The sequence below is a fragment of the Lepeophtheirus salmonis genome, chromosome 6 (genome assembly GCF_016086655.4).
Source record: "Lepeophtheirus salmonis chromosome 6, UVic_Lsal_1.4, whole genome shotgun sequence".
NCBI lineage: Eukaryota > Metazoa > Arthropoda > Copepoda > Siphonostomatoida > Caligidae > Lepeophtheirus > Lepeophtheirus salmonis.
The window spans coordinates 40,194,295-40,218,231 of record NC_052136.2 but is presented as its reverse complement, the minus strand read 5'-3'; the positions used below and the strand labels follow the sequence as shown (position 1 = coordinate 40,218,231).

At 30.7% G+C, this 23,937-nt stretch overlaps 1 protein-coding gene across 2 annotated transcripts in view; it reads left to right on the top strand.

The window, feature by feature from the left end:
- The window catches only part of LOC121120034 (RYamide receptor), a 200,189-nt gene that overhangs the window by 151,614 nt on the left and 24,638 nt on the right, over positions 1–23,937 (top strand). For both annotated transcript variants that reach the window (XM_071889431.1, XM_040714884.2), the window contains one exon: positions 5,956–6,256. In XM_071889431.1, coding sequence (XP_071745532.1) covers positions 6,054–6,256 — 203 coding nt within the window. In that variant the 5' untranslated portion in view covers positions 5,956–6,053. The remainder of the gene's footprint in view (positions 1–5,955; positions 6,257–23,937) is intronic.

The window sequence follows — 23,937 nt, the reverse complement described above, 5'->3', positions numbered from 1 at the left end:
ATAGTAAGTAACCGAAAATTCTGCATTAGTACTACTGAATATCGTAACAATATATCAAAAAAAAATCAAAATGCCCATCCATCGGAGAAATTTCAGCTTTGAATCCATTAGACAAGATATCACATTAGCTCAGGCAATTTCCTTGGGAATGAGGATCTATTCCTTAATTAGAGAGGTCTCAGTACATCCAAATTAGGATGGGGCTTCTTGCAGACTTTTTTCCCCAAATGTACCAGATTTCAAACTTGTACGGGAAAAAGGCTAAAAATTGTGGTTCCTAAAGCTAAGGTAATGAGTATCATACCACTTTTGTATCATATACCGGACCGGCTGATGATAACCTAAACCATCACTGACTCTTGCTTATGCATCTAATTGATCCTAAAGGGCGAATCGCATCTTTTTTTTTTACCAAAATTCGATAATTATTCGTAGTTTAATAAAGTCTGAACAGAAAAAATTTATAGATTTTGAGAAGCGTACCAGACATCAAAAACTATGAAATTTCTAAAGTTTGTTTACTCTCTGTTCTCTTGTAAATGAACATTAATCAAACTTTGTAGACAATTAATCAATTTTTACAATAGCTTATCTAAATTTATATAAGTTTAATTGGATATTAATTTTGTTATAATATTTAGGATCCGCCCTTAAACCCCCTATATTTCAACCGTAAATTTCGCAAAATTATAGCCTATGTATTCTTATTTCTGAGATAATGTCATGTACCAAAAATGGTAACTATCATTTAAAGCTTAATTTAATATTTGAGCCTAAAGTTTCAGCAACGCTTTGAGTTTGTTCTTACTGGGCTCACCAAAATCCAATTTTCAAATGTATAGAATTATGAGCTCGTTACGTCCGTCATGTAGCCTTGTTAGCGCCACTTCCTCGATCGTAAGTGCTGAATAAGTCTCAAGGACTATACATAGAAATTATACTAAAGAATATAATAAAAATCCAATTAGTGAGATGGGGAGTACTGACCGTTTCAGAGGTTTCATTTTCAAATTACTTTTTCTCCGCTCAGGGCAAGGTGGTAAGAAAAGTTGTTAAAAGCCGTCTTAAGAGAGTTTTAGGTCAAGAACAGACACATCTCTACCCCTCCCCCACCCTGAATATTCATATTTCCTTTCTTGTTGAAAACCTCTGACCATGACAGATTCCTTGATAATCCGCGGAATATATGACAAATTATTGTATTATAAGAAATTAACTAGTGGGAAAACGTTAGTGGACCCATGAACGTCCAAAATTAGTGGGATTAGCGATAGATAATCGGCCAAGATAAATATACAGCATTAGGATTGATTTGAAGTTATAGAACCATTTTAATAGTTTAGTACCGTATATATAAGAAAAAATATTTTTTTTTCTTCAAAAATGAGAAAATATTAAAAAGTATGTGTTGACTAATGACTAATTCGTCGATTTGGAAAAAAAATATTCCTCCTTTTTCTAAATCAAAAAATGGACTTTAATATTACATTGGTTGATCGACTTTTAAATCTTTGTTGGATGCCAACAAATTCTCTAATTATTAGAAACTTTATTTTTCTATTTAGTAGTGAAAAGTGACAATAGGATCGTATCAAAATTATGAATACGGATATAGAATTACTATGGGGGAAACTTTGGATTTATTTTTCTTTTTTACTCTAGGGCCCTTATTAAAAAAAACCAAATTATTTTATTGTATCTCAGTCATCAAAACAAAAAGAGTCCATTTGAAAAATTCAAAACTCCACCGTCTCAATTATTCGATGTCAACAACGTGAATGTAGAATGGAAATGGCCAGGAAACAAATAACCCCACTAGATTAAGAATTGAGGCAATGTTGGTTATTCTACGGTGAAAAAGATACCTTTAAAGTCAATACATCCAAAAAAACGTCTCATACTAAGAGTTGAAACTTAGCTTTGATATGTAACTGACTTTGAGTCTAGTTATGATTCTTTGCTGAAGTCAAAAGCAATTTATTTATCATTGTTTTCATTTCCACAATATCAAAATATGTAGAGATAAGGGAGTACAGAGACGTTCCTTTCAACTTATCAATGTAGGAAAGGCAAAATGACGTCACAAAGGAAGTTTTTAGTTATAAAAAATAATTTTGTTACTAAATAAACTAAATATTTATATTTCTAAATAGCTTCGAAAAAAATTAGAGATAAAAATTAATTATTACATGTACTTTTCTTCGTATTTATTTCTTTCATTAATCTAATAAAATGTGAACATTTTTAAATATCCTCCATTGAATCTTTCCTTATTTGAAAAGTGGAGGAATGGTAGGTTTTTGGTGTTGAATGGAAAATATATTATCAATACATTTCAAATTATTTTTTTAACCTTGAACATCTTTCAAGTAAAAATTAATTTTTTGGAATTGATAGGAGCTGTTAAAATTTAATTAAAATGATGTTATTTAAAACAAATATAAAATTCTAAAAATAGGTCTTAACTAATTTTTTCTGAATTCTACACATTTATAAGACAAATTTAAACATCAAATAAATTTCAAAACATTAATAGAGAAACTATTAAATTTAATATATATAAATTTATAAAACAATATTTTAAACAAATTGAGAAATTTTTTTTACATTACAATGAGTTTTTATCTGCCTCTTTTTAAATTTATCCTGAAAATATTTTTCTTTCCATACTTTAATTCTTATACAAGTCCTTAATCAAGAAAACTTTTTTATGACTTCTGAGGGAAGTTTAAATTAAGATTCTAAATTATATTTTTGAAGATGATGATTAAGCTTTTCCTTGACATATTTATCCTTCTAATTCCCTCTCCTGGATTTTTATAAAAAAAATATTCATGATTTTTTAAAGCTTCTACTATATGGTGCGAGGGTTGCATTAATACACCTTTAGAGACACTTTGAAGCTAGGGAGATAATTCTGACGAATTCAATGTTACTGTTTTTTTCAGATGAACACACATATAAATAAATCTCTCATTGCCCATAAAATCGTCTTCAAAACCTGAGTCTTAGATTGCTTGATTTGTAAAAGTAAACCTGGGAAGATAATCCTAAGCTAAGATTCAGTAAAAAAAAAATATTTCAATTTATGAGCGATCGAAGCTGAAAGGATTTGTCTCTCTTTATTATGATCAAACAAGTTGGATTCGACTACTGTAGCTCCAACTCCTTGTTTACTGCTACATTGAGCTGGAGCGGATGGGACAGCAAATTTGGCTTGTCGACCAAGCATAAGGATACGTTTACGATTGAGTCCACCAACAGGAGTTGTGTGTTATGTTTTGTCACTATAATTCCTTTTGTCTCACGACTTCTTGCAGTACATAACCACATTTAAGTTTTTCGCTATTGTATTTTCGTCTTGATGAAAAAATAGAGTACCCCTTATTGACTAAATAAATAAATTCATATTGTTTTTTAATTCGGTGCCATGAAGTTTAACAAAACTTGCCACTTCATGACTTAGTAATTAATTAGCTAACTATACGAATTGATGATCATTTCCATGAAAATAAATATGGAGGGACTTTCATTTATGAAGTGGCGATAGGTCTCCTACATATTACGCTCCAAGTACATTTTTAAACAATTATTTATCCAAAATTTTACTGTTTGGAAATAGAAATTAACTTGAAAGTAAATTGTTTCTAACAAGTTTTATCAGATGTGGGGGATCCGCCATGTAAAAAATTAATTATCAGAATCTTGTAAAAAAAGAAACAAAAACATTATAATAACTTATTAACAAACTAATTATCAGTTACCTGGAAAAGTAAAATATGATTTATTGTTTTGGTATGCCCAACTCTCCCAAATTGTTTGACTGGTGGGACCCATATCGCTTATTATCTATATCACTTTACCACTGTTCATCTCGACTTTCATTATGTCTTGAAATAAAATGTATTTATCATGGGCTGGAAACTCCAACCTTTTTAATCAGCTGAATAGTTATATCAATGCAAACCCCGTTGTTTCTATTTAAGTGCACGCGAATAGGAGGAGTGTGAGCAGGACTATCTTGGACCGAGCAGTCAAGGAGAACTTAAATCTTTCCACCAACATCAGAGGCCACTGACTTCCTTACAGAGAAGATGAAGCAAGTCAGTGTCGAGAAGTTGATCAAATTGCGTAGTATCTCTAAGAAAAGTCCTAGCATCATCAAATTAATATCTAACGAGTCCAACTTCACTGTTGATGGTAACTACAACGCACAAAACGATCAGTGGCTGTCAGGTACGAGGTCCTCAGTTCCTCCAGTAATTAAAACGAAGAATCTATTCAAGGTGATGGTCGTTGGACTCCTGACCAGCGACGGAAAGCTGATGCCACCTTACATCATTCCGCCTATTGTCAGGCTGAACACAATGTGTACGTGGAGCTTATTCAAACTGCTGTTTTACCATGACTGATTCCCCAATACCCTCCTAATACCAAATTCATACAGATTCAGGACTCTGCTCCAGCTCACGTGCTCAAGAAGTCAATTGCATGCTTGAAAAAGCATTTTCACAGAGTCGTCAAGCCGGACGAGTGGCCCAGATCTCAACCCCTGTGACTACTAGTTGTAGTATAAGCCGAGAAGGAAGATTATTAAGACTCCCCAAGACAATTTCGTCCCCCTAAAGTCCTCCATTAAGCGATATATGGTCTCCTTTACTACGGTAAAGGTCATTCGCGTGTTTTTCGCCTTCCATCGCAGCCTGGACTCTGTTATTGAAGCAAATAGTGGCCACATCTATTAAGAATCTGTCCATAAATAGTTGTTGCGAATTATTATAGTAAAAAAACAATGTTTTAAAGGAAATTTAAAGTGTAGTGTAAATACTTCTGCCCACCTCTGTGTGTTCGTGGTGAGTATACTGAAATAGTGTGACATCATCAGCATAAATAATTGTTTAGAATTACATAAGGAAATTCCTAAGACCCTTAGTTTCCTTCACAGAGTTATACAAAATTCTTCAATTGCAGCAATAAATAATAAAGTGCTGCAGGACATCCTTGCCTGCAGGCTCTGTTGAGAAGAATAAGCTCACTATCACAACCATTGATTGACCCAAATTTTTTATTCTCCTTCAATGAGGCCCAAATATTTCAAAAAGAATTCGCTTTTGTTGCTCCAAATTATTTATTTAAAAAAATATTTTTACTATAAAAGTACAGACACACTCGTATATAGTTATATTTTCAAAATAATATATGTACATAAACTTTAACTTCACAGAAACGAGGAAAGTTTTTTTTTAACTTCAATAATACCACCAATAAAATTATTCGTTTTCTAAATGGTTTCACATTCAAAACTACTTATATCTCCCTAGACTTGCGGCCAAATTAGAAAACTACCGAATGATAATATTATTTCATATAAATATTATTTATTTGTAAATTCAATTTTAAAATTTTATTGGGGGCCCAACAAAAAATAAGTTAAGAAGGAAAAGCCTTTCGATTATATTCGCCAACGAAGTTATACTTTTGCCTCGGTTAGTTACTTCACCGAGGGCCCAATCTAGTTTATTTATTTTGTGGGCTCAAATTTTATACTTTCATAACATCTTGAGGTTAAAATATTATTTTAGTTTGCTTATGCCCAATGTAAATTTTATTTCCCACATTGATAAAACGTATTTCCATGTTGCCTTAATGTATTTTCTTTTGACTATTTTAAAATTTATATTTTATTTGTAATAAAATTGAAATGTTACATGAAATTGCTTTTTCAATAAATAATTTAAATTTCTATATACATTTAAGTATATATAGTGCATTGTATTTGTACCGACATGAAGAGGCATAAACTAGCTTTAAAAAGTGAGCATCAATGACTCTGATGAGTAAATTATATGAGGCATAAAATAATGTACTACTCGTAAGAATAGGAAATTACTTGTTCTACTTTTTATTGAACATGAAATATTTGTACTAAATGTGTTGTTTTTTTCTTCCCTACAGGCATCATTCTGCTTCTCAGCTTTTTTTACGTGAGCATTTCTGTGGTAGCTCTGGGAGGAAATGGACTAGTCATTTACATAGTTGTTTTTACTCGTAGAATGCAGAATGTGACAAATATTTACATTGCAAATTTGGCATTTGCAGATGTCATCATCGCTCTTTTTTGCATCCCCTTTCAGTTCTATGCCGCTTTACTCCAGAGATGGGATTTACCCGGCTTCATGTGTCAATTCTGTCCCTTTGCCCAAATCCTGAGTGTTAATGTTAGTATCTTCACAATGGTTGCAATTTCTTTAGATCGGTAAGTGAAATAATTCTTTTTTTTAAAAAGGGTTGTGCCATTTATTATTTCTTAAATAATTTTTGAAAAATTCATTTATAATAAACAAAAATATATGATGTTGCAAATGTGAAGTTCTACCTTTACTGGATTTTTAAAGAGAAAAAGTATTATTCTAATTGACCAATTATTGTAACTTATGCATTTCAATCATCATAATAACTAGAAAATTATTGATTTTTTTAAATACATTATAACTGCCACATTTAAATGTGTAACCTCTTGAATTAGGCCAATTAAGCACCCAAGCAACCCTGCGACATCAAAAAAACGGATTATTTATTTAGTGGGTGTACTGATGAAATACTATACTAACATAGCGTAGTAGAAAATATCAGCTGCAGCTACGCTAAATAAATAAAACTGAAAAATGACTAACTCTGACAATTTGAAAAATGTTTTGGAACAGAAGAGCTTAGCTTTCAGTATGTTTGATAAGATTAACTATCAGCAGCAATAAAAGGAAGTACATAAGCAGAACTAACAATTCTTATCTAACAAAGTCAGCAATTACTCTAATGTCGATCTTCAATTCTACTTTGAGTCGAACAAAGGCTTCAACTTACAAATCCTATTGAAATTTTATTGAAGTATTTATATTCAAAATATTGAAGTTTGCAACAAGTTTTTTTTTTTTTTTTTTTTTGAGCACATCGATCATGCAATAAATAAAACAAGTTTGTGATCTATCCAACAATGAATCCACAATTTTGTTCCCCTAATAGATTAAAGAAGTTTGTACCAATTAGGAGTACGTAGACATTATAGTACTTCCATTAGTCCTTTTGACATAGGACATATTTTTAAAGGCAAATTATATGTCATATGTAGAGAAGTGAAAATTTGCGAATTTTAAGGTATGTATGATACAATTGTACAATTTTTAAAAGCACATTGCGCAAGTTCAATGTATGGGTTAAATTTTAGACACTTTTTCCTGCTCTTTTTTATGTTAATTTCCTTCTCTAGGAGCGACCGGAATTCGAATTTGCACATATTGATTTCACAAGAATAACTCTTACCGAGATCGTATCTTGCTACAATTTGAAAATTATCATGAAAAAATTATAGAATGAAATATCATAAAATCATGCCGGATGAGCAAAGTAGATATTGTGATAGAAAAAGTTATATCTGAATTAGCCTGTGACGCTATATAGGGATTATTTCGCGTTTATAGTTGTTATTGGGGAATAAGATTTAATTTTCATGAAGACAAGCGTCCTGTTAATCTGTTATTGGTTTTTTTCCGTGCGAAATATCAAGGATGTATTGGTCCCTAAACAGTTGGTGTGTGGCCCTGTCCCAAATTTTAAGGATGGTTCCAAATCGTACACCAAATACGTTATAGAAAAATTTCTATAATATTAGAGATGATAGACTATACTTAAAATTTTGTAAATAGTAAAATTTATTTTATTTATTAAAGCATGAGGCTTATAAAAAGTTTTAAATAAAGCACTTTGAAGCTTATATTATATAAGCTTCAAAGTGCTTTATTTAAAACTTTTAAAGTAATTATGACTTTACGTACAAATTGAAAGACCTTTTTAACAATCATTAATTTCAAATAAATAAAAAAATGGTATTACTTTGTTAGAGCTTAGTTCAATTAATTAATTTTTTACAAATATAAATACATAATTCCTAAAAATATTATTATTATCAATTACTATTTGTTTTTCATTAAACATGTAAATAAATAGTTTAATTAAAATAATTCATTATAAGCCTCATTCTTTAATAAATAAAATAAATTTTACTATTTACAAAATTTTAACTATAGTTTATCATCTCTAATATTATAGAAATTTTTCTTATTGTATTCATTGTTTTGAAGTATTATGGCCATGGTTTTGTAAAAGTGCCGCATTGTATTTGACCTAATATGTTAAAATTAAGAAAAATAAGAAGCAATGGAAAAAATAATTTTGCACAAAGAGATAATGATCAGAGTTATAGAAAAATATGTGTAACCAAAATGAACCAAATTATTACAGGGTAACTCTGACAATTTGGATAACATTTTGGAGGAGAGCAGCTTAACTGTCATGACATTTAAATTAGAAAAGTCTGGAAGCAGCCATGATAGATTTATCTCCACATTTAGCAAGGTCAAAGGCAGGAATTGAACCTTTTTCGAGCCTCAATTATATTTTGAGCCCATCAAGAATTGTTTGGAGAGTTATATGAGGTAGTCCTTTTTGGTCTGAATCAGAATCTCTTTATGAAACGACATTGAAGTAGAGGTCCTGACCCCTAAATTTTGCCGTCCGAACCTCATTTTGCTCATCCCGAGAAGCACTCAGTCTCAACCTTCCAGTCGGACATTTATTTTTAATGTAAAATAATCCCTTAATAACTAATTGATGACATCATCTTCGTTTTGATACCTTATGAAAAATAATCTGACGGCGACGTCATTGATTATTACTATGTTTTTCACTTACAAATTGGCAGAGATGAATGTTATGGCAATTTCATCTCTCCTTGAACAAATGTTTAAAAATAGAATATTCTGGGAGGAAGTACAGAGTACAATTGGGAAATTTTCCGCCTTCAAGAAGCAAAACCAATTCCTGATTACTTTTTATTGGAAAAGTATAAGGAAAAATGCTTTAAAAAAAACTTTTAGCAATTAATTTTGGCAGGAATAATTCAATATGGTTGCCTCCAGCTTCTATCACAGCCTCCAAAAGAGGTTGGAGAACATTATGCAGTTTGCCACACTATAATCTGCAGACATGTTGGCCCACTGCTTCTTGATGCCGACTTTCAGCTCCTGCATATTTCTTTGTGATGTCTTCCCAACCTTGCTCTCTAAGATATTCCACACACTCAAGTTATGGAAATTGAGATCAGGACTGGAAGAGGGCAAGTATGTCTTATCCCAGAAGTCAGCAAAGTGATCCTGGCAGAAGTTCGATATCCTTTTTTACCGTGAAGATCTTCACAGTCGACAGATGACTCTTCAAGTAATTAAGGACATTTTTGGCATCCATCAAACCTTCAGGCCTTTATACTTTCGGTGAAGAGATGTCTTCGAGTTCTGACAAAGCTCTTAAGGTCGAGGTCATCATGAACTGACCTCCTAATGGTGATCTCATCAGACAAGTGGAACATTAATGTTGTTGGATCTTCCTTGATCTTGGTCCCCAGAGACTTGAGAAATGTGTCATCTTGATTCAAACCATTTTTTCCCCTTCCTGCATTCCTTTTAACTCTTTTCCCATTCTTCTTGGCCATCTGATGTTCTGGACAGTCGTAAAGTTCACGCTGATAATGTCTGAAATTATTTTTTGATCAACACCCGCTTCGAGAAGATCGGAAACCGTTTACCTTTTTTATTCCTGTTCACTCATTTTTTGTCCGATTTTGATCAAATCAAAACAATGCACAAGAAAAAAACACATGTATCCGAACATTGCTCGGGATGTCCGCTGAAACCTTATTTAGCGCTAAAAAAAAATAATTATGTCCCTCTGTGTAAGCAAACGAAGAGCTGTCGAAGAATTCAGTTCATAATTGATCAAACTGTAGGAAAATGAAGGTAGAAGATTTCAAATTACCGATAAAATCCCTTCCTCAAATATTTCATATGAATCTTGGATTTTGTGGAGATAATTTGACGGAGAAATTAACTCCCGTGAAAGAGAGAAAATTTCAAAACCCTTTGATTCCAAAATTGATACCAAAAGTTACTTCGAAATTCCACTACACCCTAAAATTACAAATCGTCTGGAGTGATGGCTCTATGAAGGATGAACAAGATTTGCTTGTATTTTTCGACTTCCAAGAAAATATTTGTCCATACGAGCAATGTATGTCCCCTCAGAGAGGGTGTTCTCTGCTGCATCGTATTTGTATAATTGATTTTGTACCGACATACATTAAACACCCAAAATGTTTAATCAAACAACCTCCAATATTAGAAGCTAAACAGATCTAAGATCAAAAAGTCTTAAACACATTTAAATAATTTAATCAAGATGTTAAGCTTCAAAATTATTGCCTTTTTATCAAACTGACCTTCTGGTATTTTACTTCATGGATGAGCTATTACATGGTAATATTTTATACATACTTAGCTATCATGAGTATATATTGGAAAACAATACTTGTATCATTTTTTTTTTTTTTTTTTTTTTTTCATTATTCTTTTTACCTATCAATAGTGGCAACGATTTAAAACACTTAAGTGACAAATTTATGCAGTTTTGAATAAAAAATCTAGTCATGGTTGGTTACTACAGCTGGCATCTATATAATGATCTCCAAATCTCTATATTTCTCCCTGTTAAAATATATAGGTTTAGTTATTTAGATGGTTTCTTGTTGTAGAGAGAGAAAATGCCACCTTTTCTAATTTTAGTGCTTAGAAAATTTTATTATTAATGTTGTATTCACTTCTACAAATACAATTCATTTTCTAACATGAAACCTCTTGATTTTGACAGGGAAAATTGTTAAGATTTGAAAATTTAATTATGCTAAGTTCATAGCAATAAATTGTTTATACACGTACTAGGTCTACACGCATGATAGATATAACAATCCAGCTTAATGATCTCTTAACTTCTTGAGAAATTAACATATTTTTTTTAATTCTTTACGCCCATATGCGACTAATACGTCAGATCATAATTTTTGGACAATACACATGCACTGATTGTGAACATGTTATTAAAAAAATATTTTTCAAAAGATCATAATCTGTTTTTTTGTTTGGATGATGAAAATTCATAAGGAAAGTATTCACATTGAGATTTGAAAGAAAAGTGTGGAGCAAAAAAAATTTGAGTAAATCTTTGGAAAAAATATACTGGAGCGAATAAAATGCTTACTTTATTGATGTTACTATATCATTAAAACCTGAAAGTATTAAAATGAAGATATCAAATTTTCATTTTAATTATTTTTTTAATATTTTTGAATTGAATAAACAAAAGGTGTTAGATAATATATAGATATTTTAATTCAATTGTTATTAGTCTTTCAGCTTTATTTATTAATTAAAGAGAAATATTATATTTTCTTTGAGATATACAGGATATGGCACATTATTTAGTTTTTTATCATACGTGGCAATCAAATTGTAGAAGTAGTAACGTGATGGACATGGTTTTACTTTAAATGCAATTTTCTAAAGTTTTCTCGGAAATTCAGCCCTTGCAATTTTATGGGTGCATGGCTTGAAAATTAGGTAATTGCTTCAACTTTTAATATCCCAAAAATAATTTTTTCAATTAATTTTTATAATTTGAAAGAAAGTTTGAGCGCAAATAACTCCACATCATGTTAGAGAGCTCAAATTAATGCCGTCAGATCATGTTTGATGCAAATATTTTGCAATGGTATAGTTTCCACAAATCATGTAAATCAAGCCAGATTTATTCTTTAAAAACATTATTGACAAGACTTTTCTGGAATCGCCAATAACTAGTTTTACCTTATTACCTCAACGAATTCTCTACAGTTATTTAAAATAATAAATATGATGCTAACTTAATTTTGTACTTTTTGTACTTTGTATTAAGATAAGTTAGTTTTGTAGACAATGGGTAAGTAATTTATCAGATAAGATTTTTAAACTATTTAAACAAAACTACACTATTAATATGAAATAATAAATATACTTTTTAGATGTATAAAACTTGTTTTATTGCCTTTTGAAAAAAAGAAAATTATTTTACTGCAAACTGTATTAAAAAAATATTTATATTTTTTTGTATATTCAAGGAAAACTCTAAATGCTGTAAAATAAATAATCGTATAGAACTGTTTTGTTTATTTTATTAAAAACCAGAAACTTTTCATGAAAACCACTTAATATTATAAATATATTACAAAAATATGCAAATATCATTTCTACAATAAAATTTCAGTTGTAATATTATATCAATTTCTATTTTGTATATACTGTTATGTTCTGATCATAATTAATCAATTCACCTCAAGCACTAACAGTAGTCTTATCTTCATATTCAACGTATTAATACATGTTTACAAATAATTGAATTCTTCATATCTACATGGTCCATGGAATGTTTTGTTAAATCTTAATTAAAGTACTAATCATATTACTAATTACACAATTTACTTATAATTATTGTCATAGGTCGAAACAAGCTTCAAAAACATGTAACATAACTTTTATTCGAAATGGGTACCCTTAGCCTTGATCACAGCCCTATTTCTCTCTCGAAAGACTTGCATGCTGTATGTACCATATCTACAGGATAGAGTTCCAGGCAGACGACCAGTTTGGCTTCCAGGTCGTCTAAATACTTGCTGGTTGTCTAATAGACTCTGCTCTCAAGAATGGACCATATGGAGTAATCCATGACGTTTAGGTCGAGGCTGGAGGGGCCAGACTGGTTTGCCCCCGAAATCACTCAAATCAAACCACAGCTGCGTCTCTCTGGGTGTGTGGAAGGGGGTGCAATCCTTTTTTGAAGGTCTATAGCTCGTTGTGGAAGTGTTGTGGGGCTCCAGGAACAATACCTTCCTCCAGGATAATGCCGATGTACTCCTTGGTGTTGAAATCCATCCCGACCGGTACAAACATTAAGGGGAGCTTCCCTGTCTCATTCATGGCCTCCCAATGGATCATACACTAAGGCTTCTGCTCCCTGTTGAATTCATGGTCACCCAACTCACCTTTCCTGGTTAGAATCCGATCATTTCGGGGTTAAAAGCCTGTTCATTGTGAAAATCTTCTCATCACTAAAAATAATGGTGGAAGCCGTGCCATTCCTCAAAATCTGAAGAATGAAATTTTTCTTTAAATCTTTAACCTTTGACCTTGCTTAACAGGTGCTGTTATCTCTTCAATTTGTAGGTATACATCCCAAGATAATCTCAGATAAGTTTTCTCATTGTTCTTGCACCAATGTTGAAATCCTTGGCCATCTTGGTGAGGTTCCTCCGGGGATTTCATGCAAATTTCATGAAAGCCTTTGCAAATGGCAATGTACTATTTACGCTTTACAATCCCTTTCTATTGTCAGTATTTACTGGTGTCATGTTGCTTATAACTGTTTCCAGATACTTGACTTACTTGGAACAGGTATCCCGGTTTAAATACATATAATAACAAAACCATTATGTTTCTTATATGTCGAATTATTGTTTATTTATTTAAATCTTTTTTTTAACTCCGGTAAAATGTATTTAAAGATATGTTTCTTCTTCGTGAATTATTTTTAATTTAATTGTTGGCATTGAAAAAAAGAAAGTATCTTTTATATCATACATTTGCATGAAAACATCATACATATCAAAACATTCATATGTGTTGATTGAAGCGTGAGGATATCCTGCAATGTGCAAGTTAAAAGTTATTAAATGTTAACCAAACAAATGTATGATGGAACTGCAAGTTGTAGGGGTCAATAATGAAAAAAATGAGTACACATGATTGCAATAAGGAATACATCAAATTATTTGTTTTTGTTTACAAAAATACTTGATATCGAATCAAGATTAAAATTGATTTTTATTTTTGTACAAAATAAAGCTAAGCTGCTCGTCCCACTAATACTCTAATTAGTTGTCATGATTACAATGTCAATTTTAGTGTTTTTTAAATCATATGATCTATCAGTATATTAAAAAACACTAAAATTGACTTTGTAATCATGATAATTAATTAGAGTTTTTGTGGGAAGAGCAGCTTAGCTTCCACAATGTTTTATTTGATTAGATACAAGTAGCTGTGAGAAGAAAGAGACCAACACAAATCCCGCTCCATATCTAGCTAAGACATAAGTAGAAAGGAATTATTCTTATGTCTATCTTTAAATCTACTCTGAGCCCAACAAATCCATCAAACGTATTTACTTCAAACTTAGATAATCTTTCCTAAAAGATGAAAGAATAAGATTGCCAACTACAAAACTGTTTCAACGGTTTTATGTTACATTTTTAAAGTTCTAGCCATGCAGATGTCTTGAATTATAGCTCATCAAACCCACAAAATAAAGTGAAAAATCACAACATTTCTCTTAAGTGTCCCTTTTGAGATATATACGAGTGTGGTCTGAAAAGTTTCCCACCTACAAGTATAAAAGACATTTTTTCTGAAGTTTTTTATTTATTTTTCCACATAATCTCCTTGAAACACTTCTCCCAACGATAATCCAATCTCGGTAACTAGTACTCAGCGTTTTGTTTTGTTTTTGCAAAATAATTGTTTACGATTTTCGATTGACAAAAACTTCGTAGTCCACTGTTTGGACTGTATTTTTGTTTCGGACATACAGTGATGTATTCAATTTTCATCTAAAGTAGTTAATCGGCGCCAAAGCATGGATTAATTGCATCCAAACTGCGTCAACAGAGTAATACTCACTTGTGTCCATTTTCACAAAAACAGTCACATCAACTCACTCAAAAGTGTGCTAAATAACAACATTACATCCCCGTAAATGGCTGAAACTTTTGTGAGTAACTGTCAACAATTGCTCGTTAGATGTTACTAGCTTTTATTTACAAGTAATGTGAGCTTTACATTGAGAAATCGACAAACATACAAACATTGCTTTATTTATACAGATTTTATAAAGATAATTATATAATTTGTCAATTTTTGGTGGAGCATCAGGCAAAGTAGAACTATGCTTCCTTGTCCATTAGAACCTTCACAATTCTCAGTATCGTTTTTTGTTGAGTCTTTAGGTCGAATTTTGGTGGAGATTAGGGAAAAGAGGCAGTGTGAAATTATAGTCTACAAAGTCAAAGGACAACAAAATAAGGGATAGTTCTACTTGACCTGTTGCTCCACAAAAAATCTATCAATATGTAAAAATACAAAAACATGTAGATCTAAGGTTGAGTGACTCAAAAAAATTTAAATTAATATTTTATAATACTTTAAGCTTGGAAAAGGAATTGAAATTTGTATATTGATTGTGCTCAAAGTTCGTAACAATCTAGAGTAGAAAATTTTAAAGACAATGAGAGAAAAGAAAAAAAAAAACTTTCTTTTGTATATTAGAGTCCACTCTTCCCTAGAGTCCACATTATTCTAGGATATAATATTTTTTTTAAATTCCATTAATTTCTTGTAATATATGCACAAGAGTTATTAAGTACTATTTCTTAGTTGGTATAAACATTTTCTTGACATGCGGCTGTATCATTAAGAAATAGTTTTGTATAAAATTTTCATAATTAAAAATTTCCTACTTGAATGTTTTTGAACCATTATTTTACACAAACTGACACAGATTTTGATATTGTTCTTTGTTTTTTTAATTCAGAGAAAAAGGGGAAAAAAGGGGACGCAAAAAAAAATCAAAATATTTCTAAATGAACGTTAGGATGGAACATATTTTTTATATTAACACCCTCCCCGAGATGGAACCTACCGCAGTAAGACAAGAAATTAGATTCAAAAGTTTAATTAAATAACTTAATCATGTCACATAGTCTCCTCCGGATCGGATAACGTAGTGGCAACTCCCACAACTGCCCGGATAACTAATATTCGTTCAGTAACTTCATCACCCTCTGAAGGCTGCGAGTGATGTCTGAATGACTATCAAAATCGTTACCCCACAGCAGGTGTTTCAGCTTACAGATGATAAAATCGGTCACAGAGATTGAGATCCGGGCTGTAGGGACTTTATTAGATCGTTTCCACCTTTTCCCGATTTAAGAACTGCCTGGTGTTGTTGGCTATGTGGGGATGTGTGTTGTCTTACATGAGCAAAAGTTCCTTTAGATGATTTTTGTTATTCCTTAGGCTGGAAAAAAAACTTTCCTGACGTCCTAAGGTACTCTATCATCGTTTCTCAGCTGGCTGTGGTCCCGGCAGGCAGGGTTTGGACCGACGCTCGATCGGGTTTACAGGTAAAGCTGGTCAGTATCATCATCTTTCTTGTTGTCTGTTTTGGACGAGTAGTCGAGAGTTGCTAGTCCTTCTCTGTTCACCCAGATATCCCTCCGATGCTGCTCCGGTTCTAGAAGAACAAGAAATTGTACTGTACAAACAGGTAAGACTCCAAAAACGGAGATTTTTGAAGCAGAGATCATCTGTCAGGATTTAAAACCGCTCTGTGTGTGGGGGGGGGGGACTAAGGCCTCTAAAACGTTCAATCGGGGTTCTTTGACTTGGCCGATATTGTTGGGTATCCTTGTCCCCCGGGGACGTCCTAACAAGATATCATTTTTAGAGCTTAAAAGTGTCATCTCAGATCTCAACAGCCCACCGAAAGATAGTTACAAGACTAGGGAAGGCATCAGGGTAAACGATAGTGAGGTCAATGTGGATATCAGAAATTGTTGTGCCCAGTTTTTTTGCGTGGCAAATAGTACGAGCGAAAATTGTGAGTCTCCAAGACAAAACAAAATTATTTATGAAATTATATTTGAGCCCTGTATGGTATTTTAAATAGAATCTGTTATATTATCAATTTCACTATCCAACAAAATCACACTTTTTTTAACCACAGGAACAACTTATGCTCAATTTGATAGAATTTGATCCCCAGATTCCAAATATGGACTAATTTTTACTCTCAGAGCCTCGTTGCCCTCAGAAAAAGGTTTTACATTTATTATTATTATTGGCTGTTTTTAAGGTTCAAAGCTGTTTTATGCCCTCGATGTTGAAGATAGTTATTATATTTGAAATCAAGGGTCAAACTCTATTAAATTGAGCATATACTGTTTTTGTTCCATTTTTGCTGTTGGACAGTGTTTTTAATTGTGAATAGGAATTATTTCCAGCTGGGTTAAAGGTGAGACCTTTTTTGTTTCCAAATTTTAGAACTGTGTCAATTGCTTTCTGCATTACTGTTACCATGGTGTGAGGGTGTTCTTCAATAATTAATAAAAGAATATCATCTGCATAGGCTACAGCTTTAACTGTACCCTTTCGAAATTTCTTTAAAGGAGTGTTCATTATTATATTCCAGACAACTGGTGATAGAACTTTCCCTCGAAGACTGCCATGCATTGAATGGACGGAGATTGTTTCACCTTTGACTGATATAAAGGAAATTTGGGAAAATACTTATTTAACCTTTATATATAGTAACACAAAATTTATTACAAATAACATTATTCTTTGTTTTCCTATTATTTTTCTTTATAAATATTTAAAACAAGACATGTACATAAGAAGGACGGTGATTGTTCTAACACTTTATGTTTATGACTTATTTTCTCAGAGTTGATTTGACTTAGACATGCTAAAATTTAACATAAAATGAGGATAATTTTTGAATATATTTAGAAACTATACTATTCAGTAATTGTTCTACAAATATCCTTTGAGTGCAATTTGTATAATGCTGGTCCCGTCTCCGTAGCCAGGGACAGTTTTGACCGTTAAAACAATCGAGTTTTAATTAGAAATGAAGAAGATTTTACTCTATAATTTTTTTTGACAAATAACTAACAATATTTTTTAGGTGTTCAATTATCAATGTACTTTACCTTATCAATTATAAATCAACAAGGTTTTTTTTTCTTAGAATTAAACTGATTCCTTCAAGGTTTTGTTCTCACTTTCTATTTTATATATAAAGTGTTAATGACGTCACTTGCTATCCAAATTGTAAACATCGGTACAATGACGTCATTTAAATTTCATTTGAGTACAGTTAGTATAACTGGATAAGAGAGAAAATCGGTTCTCTAAGTAAGACTATGTTGTAGACCAAATTTTCACTCTAAAACAATCATTTAAGTTCAAACCAAGAACAAATATCAGTTTTTACCAAATCTCATCACATGTAGGCAGCCAATTATGTATTTAGCTCTAACTTTATATGAATTATTTTTTACAGTAGGGATTTGATAACAGCTTAAGAATATATACTTTGAATTTATTAGATCAAACAATGTTTTCTATTTATTTCAGTTTGTTAATCCAGTTGTAAATAAAAATAAAATGAATTCATGATTTTTAAACGTAAGAGGACAATTTGCTCAAGATAAATTATTATATAAAATTTACTGTCGGTTGGTGTGATTCATGGTCGCTTCTGAAGAAGTAATTATACGTTATGTATTTGGACTTCATAAAAAAATATAGATGAAAATAAGAACTTGTAACATGATAATGTGTATTCCTACTCAATTAGTTCAAATTGGCAACTCTCCAATGTACACTAGTATGTCTTGAACTTGTATTTTTTCAACTACCAAAATACATACAAGATATCTTAAAATTTGTATAATTTTAAACAAATTACGAAATTAGTAAAAAATAAGATTGTGCATAATTTAGTGGGAATTACTGTTCTTTGAAGTTTTGTAAAATTTACGTTTTCACATATTTTAACCGTAAGTCTGAAATAATAAAAAATGATGTTCAAAATATATTTTATTACTAATATTAATGACTCAAAACATTGAAAAATTAGGAAAAGTAATAACTTTAATCCAAAACAAAAAAAAAAGAATTATAACTTAATTTGATGTACGAAATTTGGCATTTTTGCTCGAAATTTCCATTTGGTTTCACAAATTTATCTTTAGAACTTATGTCATTCACTTAAATAATAAATTGCAGCTGTAATTAGGCTTTATGCACAAACCAAATTCAAGTGAAGTGCACTTACATTCAGCAACGTCGAATTGCGTATAAGAGTACCCAAAGATACTTTAGTTTGTATAGAAAACTATGATTTTGTTTGTTTTTAGGATATCTTTTCAATATGAGGTACTTTCCTAAATAGGTTTTTACCAGTTACATAACTCATTCCCTTGCTACAGATGGAATTATACCTTTGGTCTCTTCTTAAACAATTGTATAAATATCTCCATTAGATAAATTCTTTCATTTAACTTTATTTTTTTAAATTTTTTATTTAAAAATAAAATGAATTAAATGACGTTCCTTTTAGTTGGTTGCTACTAATTATCAAGTTCTATGTACGGCCCCAAGAATCAAAGGTAGTCCCACTACGTCTAGAACTTAAAATTTATAAGCCACAAAATCTACTTTTAGAACTGTAAAACTCATTTTACTGTTTTTCATAGTATAACACACTCCAGCAGCTAAGAAAAAATATCGAGAGCAAAGCCATAAAAATCATTTAAACATTTTTAATCATTATGAATTTGAGATCGAAACCCGTAAATACTATGTTTCTATGAACGTATTTTTCCATGTTTCGTGTATATCCTACACCTAAATATAATAACTAAATTTTTTTTTTTTGTTTACGAACATAAATAAAGAAGTTCAATATATTACCGTGTTTATACATACTGGAAGTTGTACCTGGCATTGTCTGGAGTAATTAGGCGTCGCCTAAAAGACAAATTTTGCATAAATAATATAGAAAATAACTCTCCAAGAAATCCTAAGTGTTACTCTCGCTTTTCATCAGAACACTTACACGTAACCTTTTAATGCTTATATCAATTAACATGACATGTTCTGACATCAAAACTGAAAAAAATAATAATATGATGGGATGAATGATAATTTATTCAATCTTTAAAGCGCTCACTAACAAAAACAAACAATCCAGTGATCCCTGTAAGATAAATACAAACTGCCTTCGAAAGTTACTTGATTTTTACATACTAGCGTATTTATTCTAATCTTAACATTCACTGCAAATGCATAAGAATTATGATATACATAAGTGAGCAATAACAAAAACAAAGAGTAACAGTGGTACGTGTTCAAGCTTGCAATATTTCAAAAATACGACTACGTTGTTATTTCTTAGATCAATACTATGTATATGATATACACTGGAAAGAAAAAGTTTCGAAAACAATACTTTTTCGTCATTTTCATCTATGTTTATGACTTTATCGATATTTTTACTTTAACCCAATGAAAATTACTATGAAAAAATAGAACCATAAAATATTTTTTAATTATTTGTCTGTAAAAATCCAGCTGTTTTGGTCAGGCTTTATTTCATATGTAATGTTTATCTCTGGCAAGTATGAGAGATTGATAGTAAATTCCTTCAGAGTGGTTATCATTCTACCCTGAAAACGTAAGCCATTCAGTCTGGACATTCTGGACAGAGATAAATTGGAAGGAAGTTTGTTTTTTAACAAGAACACATCCCAAAACATAAATCCAAGCTTTGCGAAAACTTAATGGAAAAAATATATGCCTCTCATATCTTATATACTATGCAATGGCTGACTTAATCTCCTGATTTGAACCAAATAAAGCTATTGTGGGAATACATCGACAGAAAAGTACGGAAAAAGTACCCCACAAGTGAGAATCAGTTGTGGATCATTTCGAAGAATGCTTCGAAAGATTTTACACCTGCCTATCTTGAAAAACTAAGAGTAAGAATGCAAAGCACTTATAGCGCCAATGGGAAGATTTTTTGATAAAGCTAAAATTTAAAGAAAAATACTTTTATTTTTACAAATAAATGTTTATAAGCATATTGATCCTTATTGATCTTCATTTTAATATCTTAATTATGTACTGTGTTACCTGATGATAAAGTCATAGGTAGTTAGAAAAATAAGTGAAATAATTTTTATTTTCAAATTTTTTCTTGGCAGTGTACGTCAGGGATATATAGTGAACTCTGCATAAACGTTCGATACATCAGAAGTTGGGTATTGATTATTTATTTTATTGTCCTTATTGTATTTTTTTTTATGTTTTGTATCATTGATTTTAATAGCAAAATATTTTCTAAATTAATTTTTGAAAGTATTTTAGACATACCTATGGTTTAATTATATGAAAGCATACACTTTTACAAGAGTTCAAAGAATAGTAGAGCCCTATTAATGATACATAGGTTACTTATATTACTATTTTTGTAGATAGTGTAAAATTACACAAATTTTGATACATCTGGTGTTAGCAAAAAATATTATTTTTATGGGCAGCTTACATAGTTTATTCAGATATTATGCCATTTAGTATTTTTTTCTTCGACAAACTGCTTTTGAATTCAACTGTTAAAATTTAGCAATTGTTCTCGTAGCTAAAAACTGTTGAAACATTTTAAAATAATCAAATTTAGAAAGAAAAAAATAATGTTAAAAACACACTATTGACCCTTCAAATTAGTTTATGTTACTTAAAAATAATTGAAAAACAGAGGCATTAATCCTTTTCAAATAAAAATTTTAAAATATGTTTGTTAAATTGTATTTTCTCAAAATGAGATAACTACATATAAAACATAAGTACATGTTCAAATTAAGAGTAATAATTTTAATGAAATAAAGTAACTTCTATATAGCTTATTGATCTTTTTATATTCAAAAATTGACTTAAACTTTTAAAAATGGGTAAAAATACAAATTAAAATGAAATAAAAATTCTGAAAAAACAGATTTAATTTGAAAAAACTAATTATAGATTCGTCATAAATTTGCCATGAACTGCCACCATTGAATATGCAATTTAAAAGATACCGTTAAAAAGTAACATTTTTGTAAACTTATCTAATAAATACGAGAAAATTGCGACACTTATTGCCACTAACTTCTTTTGTTGCAATGTCTCAAATTTTTCCTCAATGAGTGGACTTTGAATTTTTATAAAACCACACGAAGTGATAGTAATACAATCAAAAATTTCAATAATATTAGTCACAGCCAGAAAACTAAAAAACTTATTACATTATCAAAAAAATATTTTTCCTTTAAAAAATTACTTTAATCCTTCAAAATAAAAGAATTCCACTGAAAAGTTTAGATAATCTATTATTTTTCCTTTTATGTTATACCAATTTATTGTAACTTTTGTTACAAGATAGCTTCTTTCGATGTTCGAGAAAAAGAACTGCCCATTATTCTTAAAATTGTGGCTTCAGATGGGCAGAGGATGTCACCCAACTGGCTCCAACTGAGAGTAGGGTAGGTGCTGAGGAGTAATCCTTGTATATGAGACAACGATGAAGTTCAGACTGGTAGGACAACTACCCATTGGAACACTAAAATGTGGCCCCCAACTCAATATTCTTGACCATGGCATAGGGGGCACAATTGAAAGGAAGGTTGGAACGGTTCCCTACCCATCTTTTGATGACGTGGACTGGGAGTTGGATACTTTGGACTTTATCCATAGAGTGTACTCAGGAGGTTCGAGCTCTATATGGAGGCCAATGGTGGCCATTTTGAGGAATAACATGTAAAGTTCTTATGTACAATTTCATATTCAAGTTTAAATTATTTTCTTTTCAAATACATGAGTTATGTTGTCAAGAACACCAAGATTCCTTTTGTGACAGTTATGGATCACCAAACTATACGTACATTGAAAAATGATAAAAATGTCAAGAAACAACTTTTTAAAATAAATTTCATAAAGGTAGTTTTAAGTAGATATTTGAAATGGATGTTGATGATGAATAATGAAAAAAAGTTGGTAGTCTACTCCGAAATGAAAGTAGATTTTGATCGATAAATCTATTTTACATTTCACATTTTTAATAAAGATATTAAAAATATATACTTGTAGAAATTTATATAAAGAATCTTCAACATAGCATATTCTATAAAAATAAGTTAAAGTAAAATATCAGCAATATTTTAATCTTTGAACGTATTTGACTAGTTATGGAGGAGCATGCCTGTATGGACTTAATAATATAAATACTTGTATGAATTCAACGCATAAAAAGAGGGTTTTTTAAAAAATGGCAACAACACTAGTTTGGGGTTTCAACAAGATAAAATTTGTATTCTTAAAGGAAAAACCCTGCAATTTTATATTTTATAAAAATATTATTACTTTATGTGAATTTTGGGATTCATATTAGTAGCCATCAATTTGGATACGGTTGGGTGTATTATATGCAATAATGACTACATAACTATATTATCGTACTTTACATTGATTGCCTCAGTCTTCCCAATCAAAAAATAAGAATCCATGAAATCAAAAGGAAAAAAAGACAATACTTTCAAGCAAAATAGTTAATTAAATTAACAAACCTCAATTAAAAAAAGCTACATATACGACTAACTCCTACACAAAGCAATATCAACAAAAATAAAGAAATGGATATCGTCGCATTAAATATTTCAGGAACATGCTGAAAAATATTGGCCATAAAATTTAAATTCAAAGGAATAAGAAATATTTGTATAAATGTCGAGGTGTTTAATGTCAAAGTTTACTGACCTTTAAGATCCTCATTCAAATATTGATCTTTAAAAAACCATAAAAAGTATTATATATACATAAGTCAAGAATTATGATACATGCAATATTAATAAGAATTATGTCATAAATTAAACTTCCGTGTAATACTTTATAAATGTAAAGCACCGTTTCTCGTCCAATAGTTTTTTTTAAAAAGATGTCGTGAATTCATAAAACAAAATTGTAACAAAATATAATAAAGACAATTTTAATACGAACAACAAAAAAAAAAAAAAAAAATTTGGAAAAGTTTTCAAAAATCTGTTAATAAAATCAATGGAACAAAATTTAAACTACATTAAATGGGAACTTGGTAGAAGGCAAAACCTCCACTTAAAATTCAATTGAGTAATGCATCTCAACTTTTTTTGCAAAGTTATAATCCATTATGCATTTTTCACCTTTGATCTTGAACTCTCAAAATATTATGGCCTCTTAGTGTGACTATATGTGTATAATCTTCGTACCAAGTTTGATCAGAATCGATCTGTAACTTTTTTATGTAATCCTTGTGACCAAGAAAAAACAA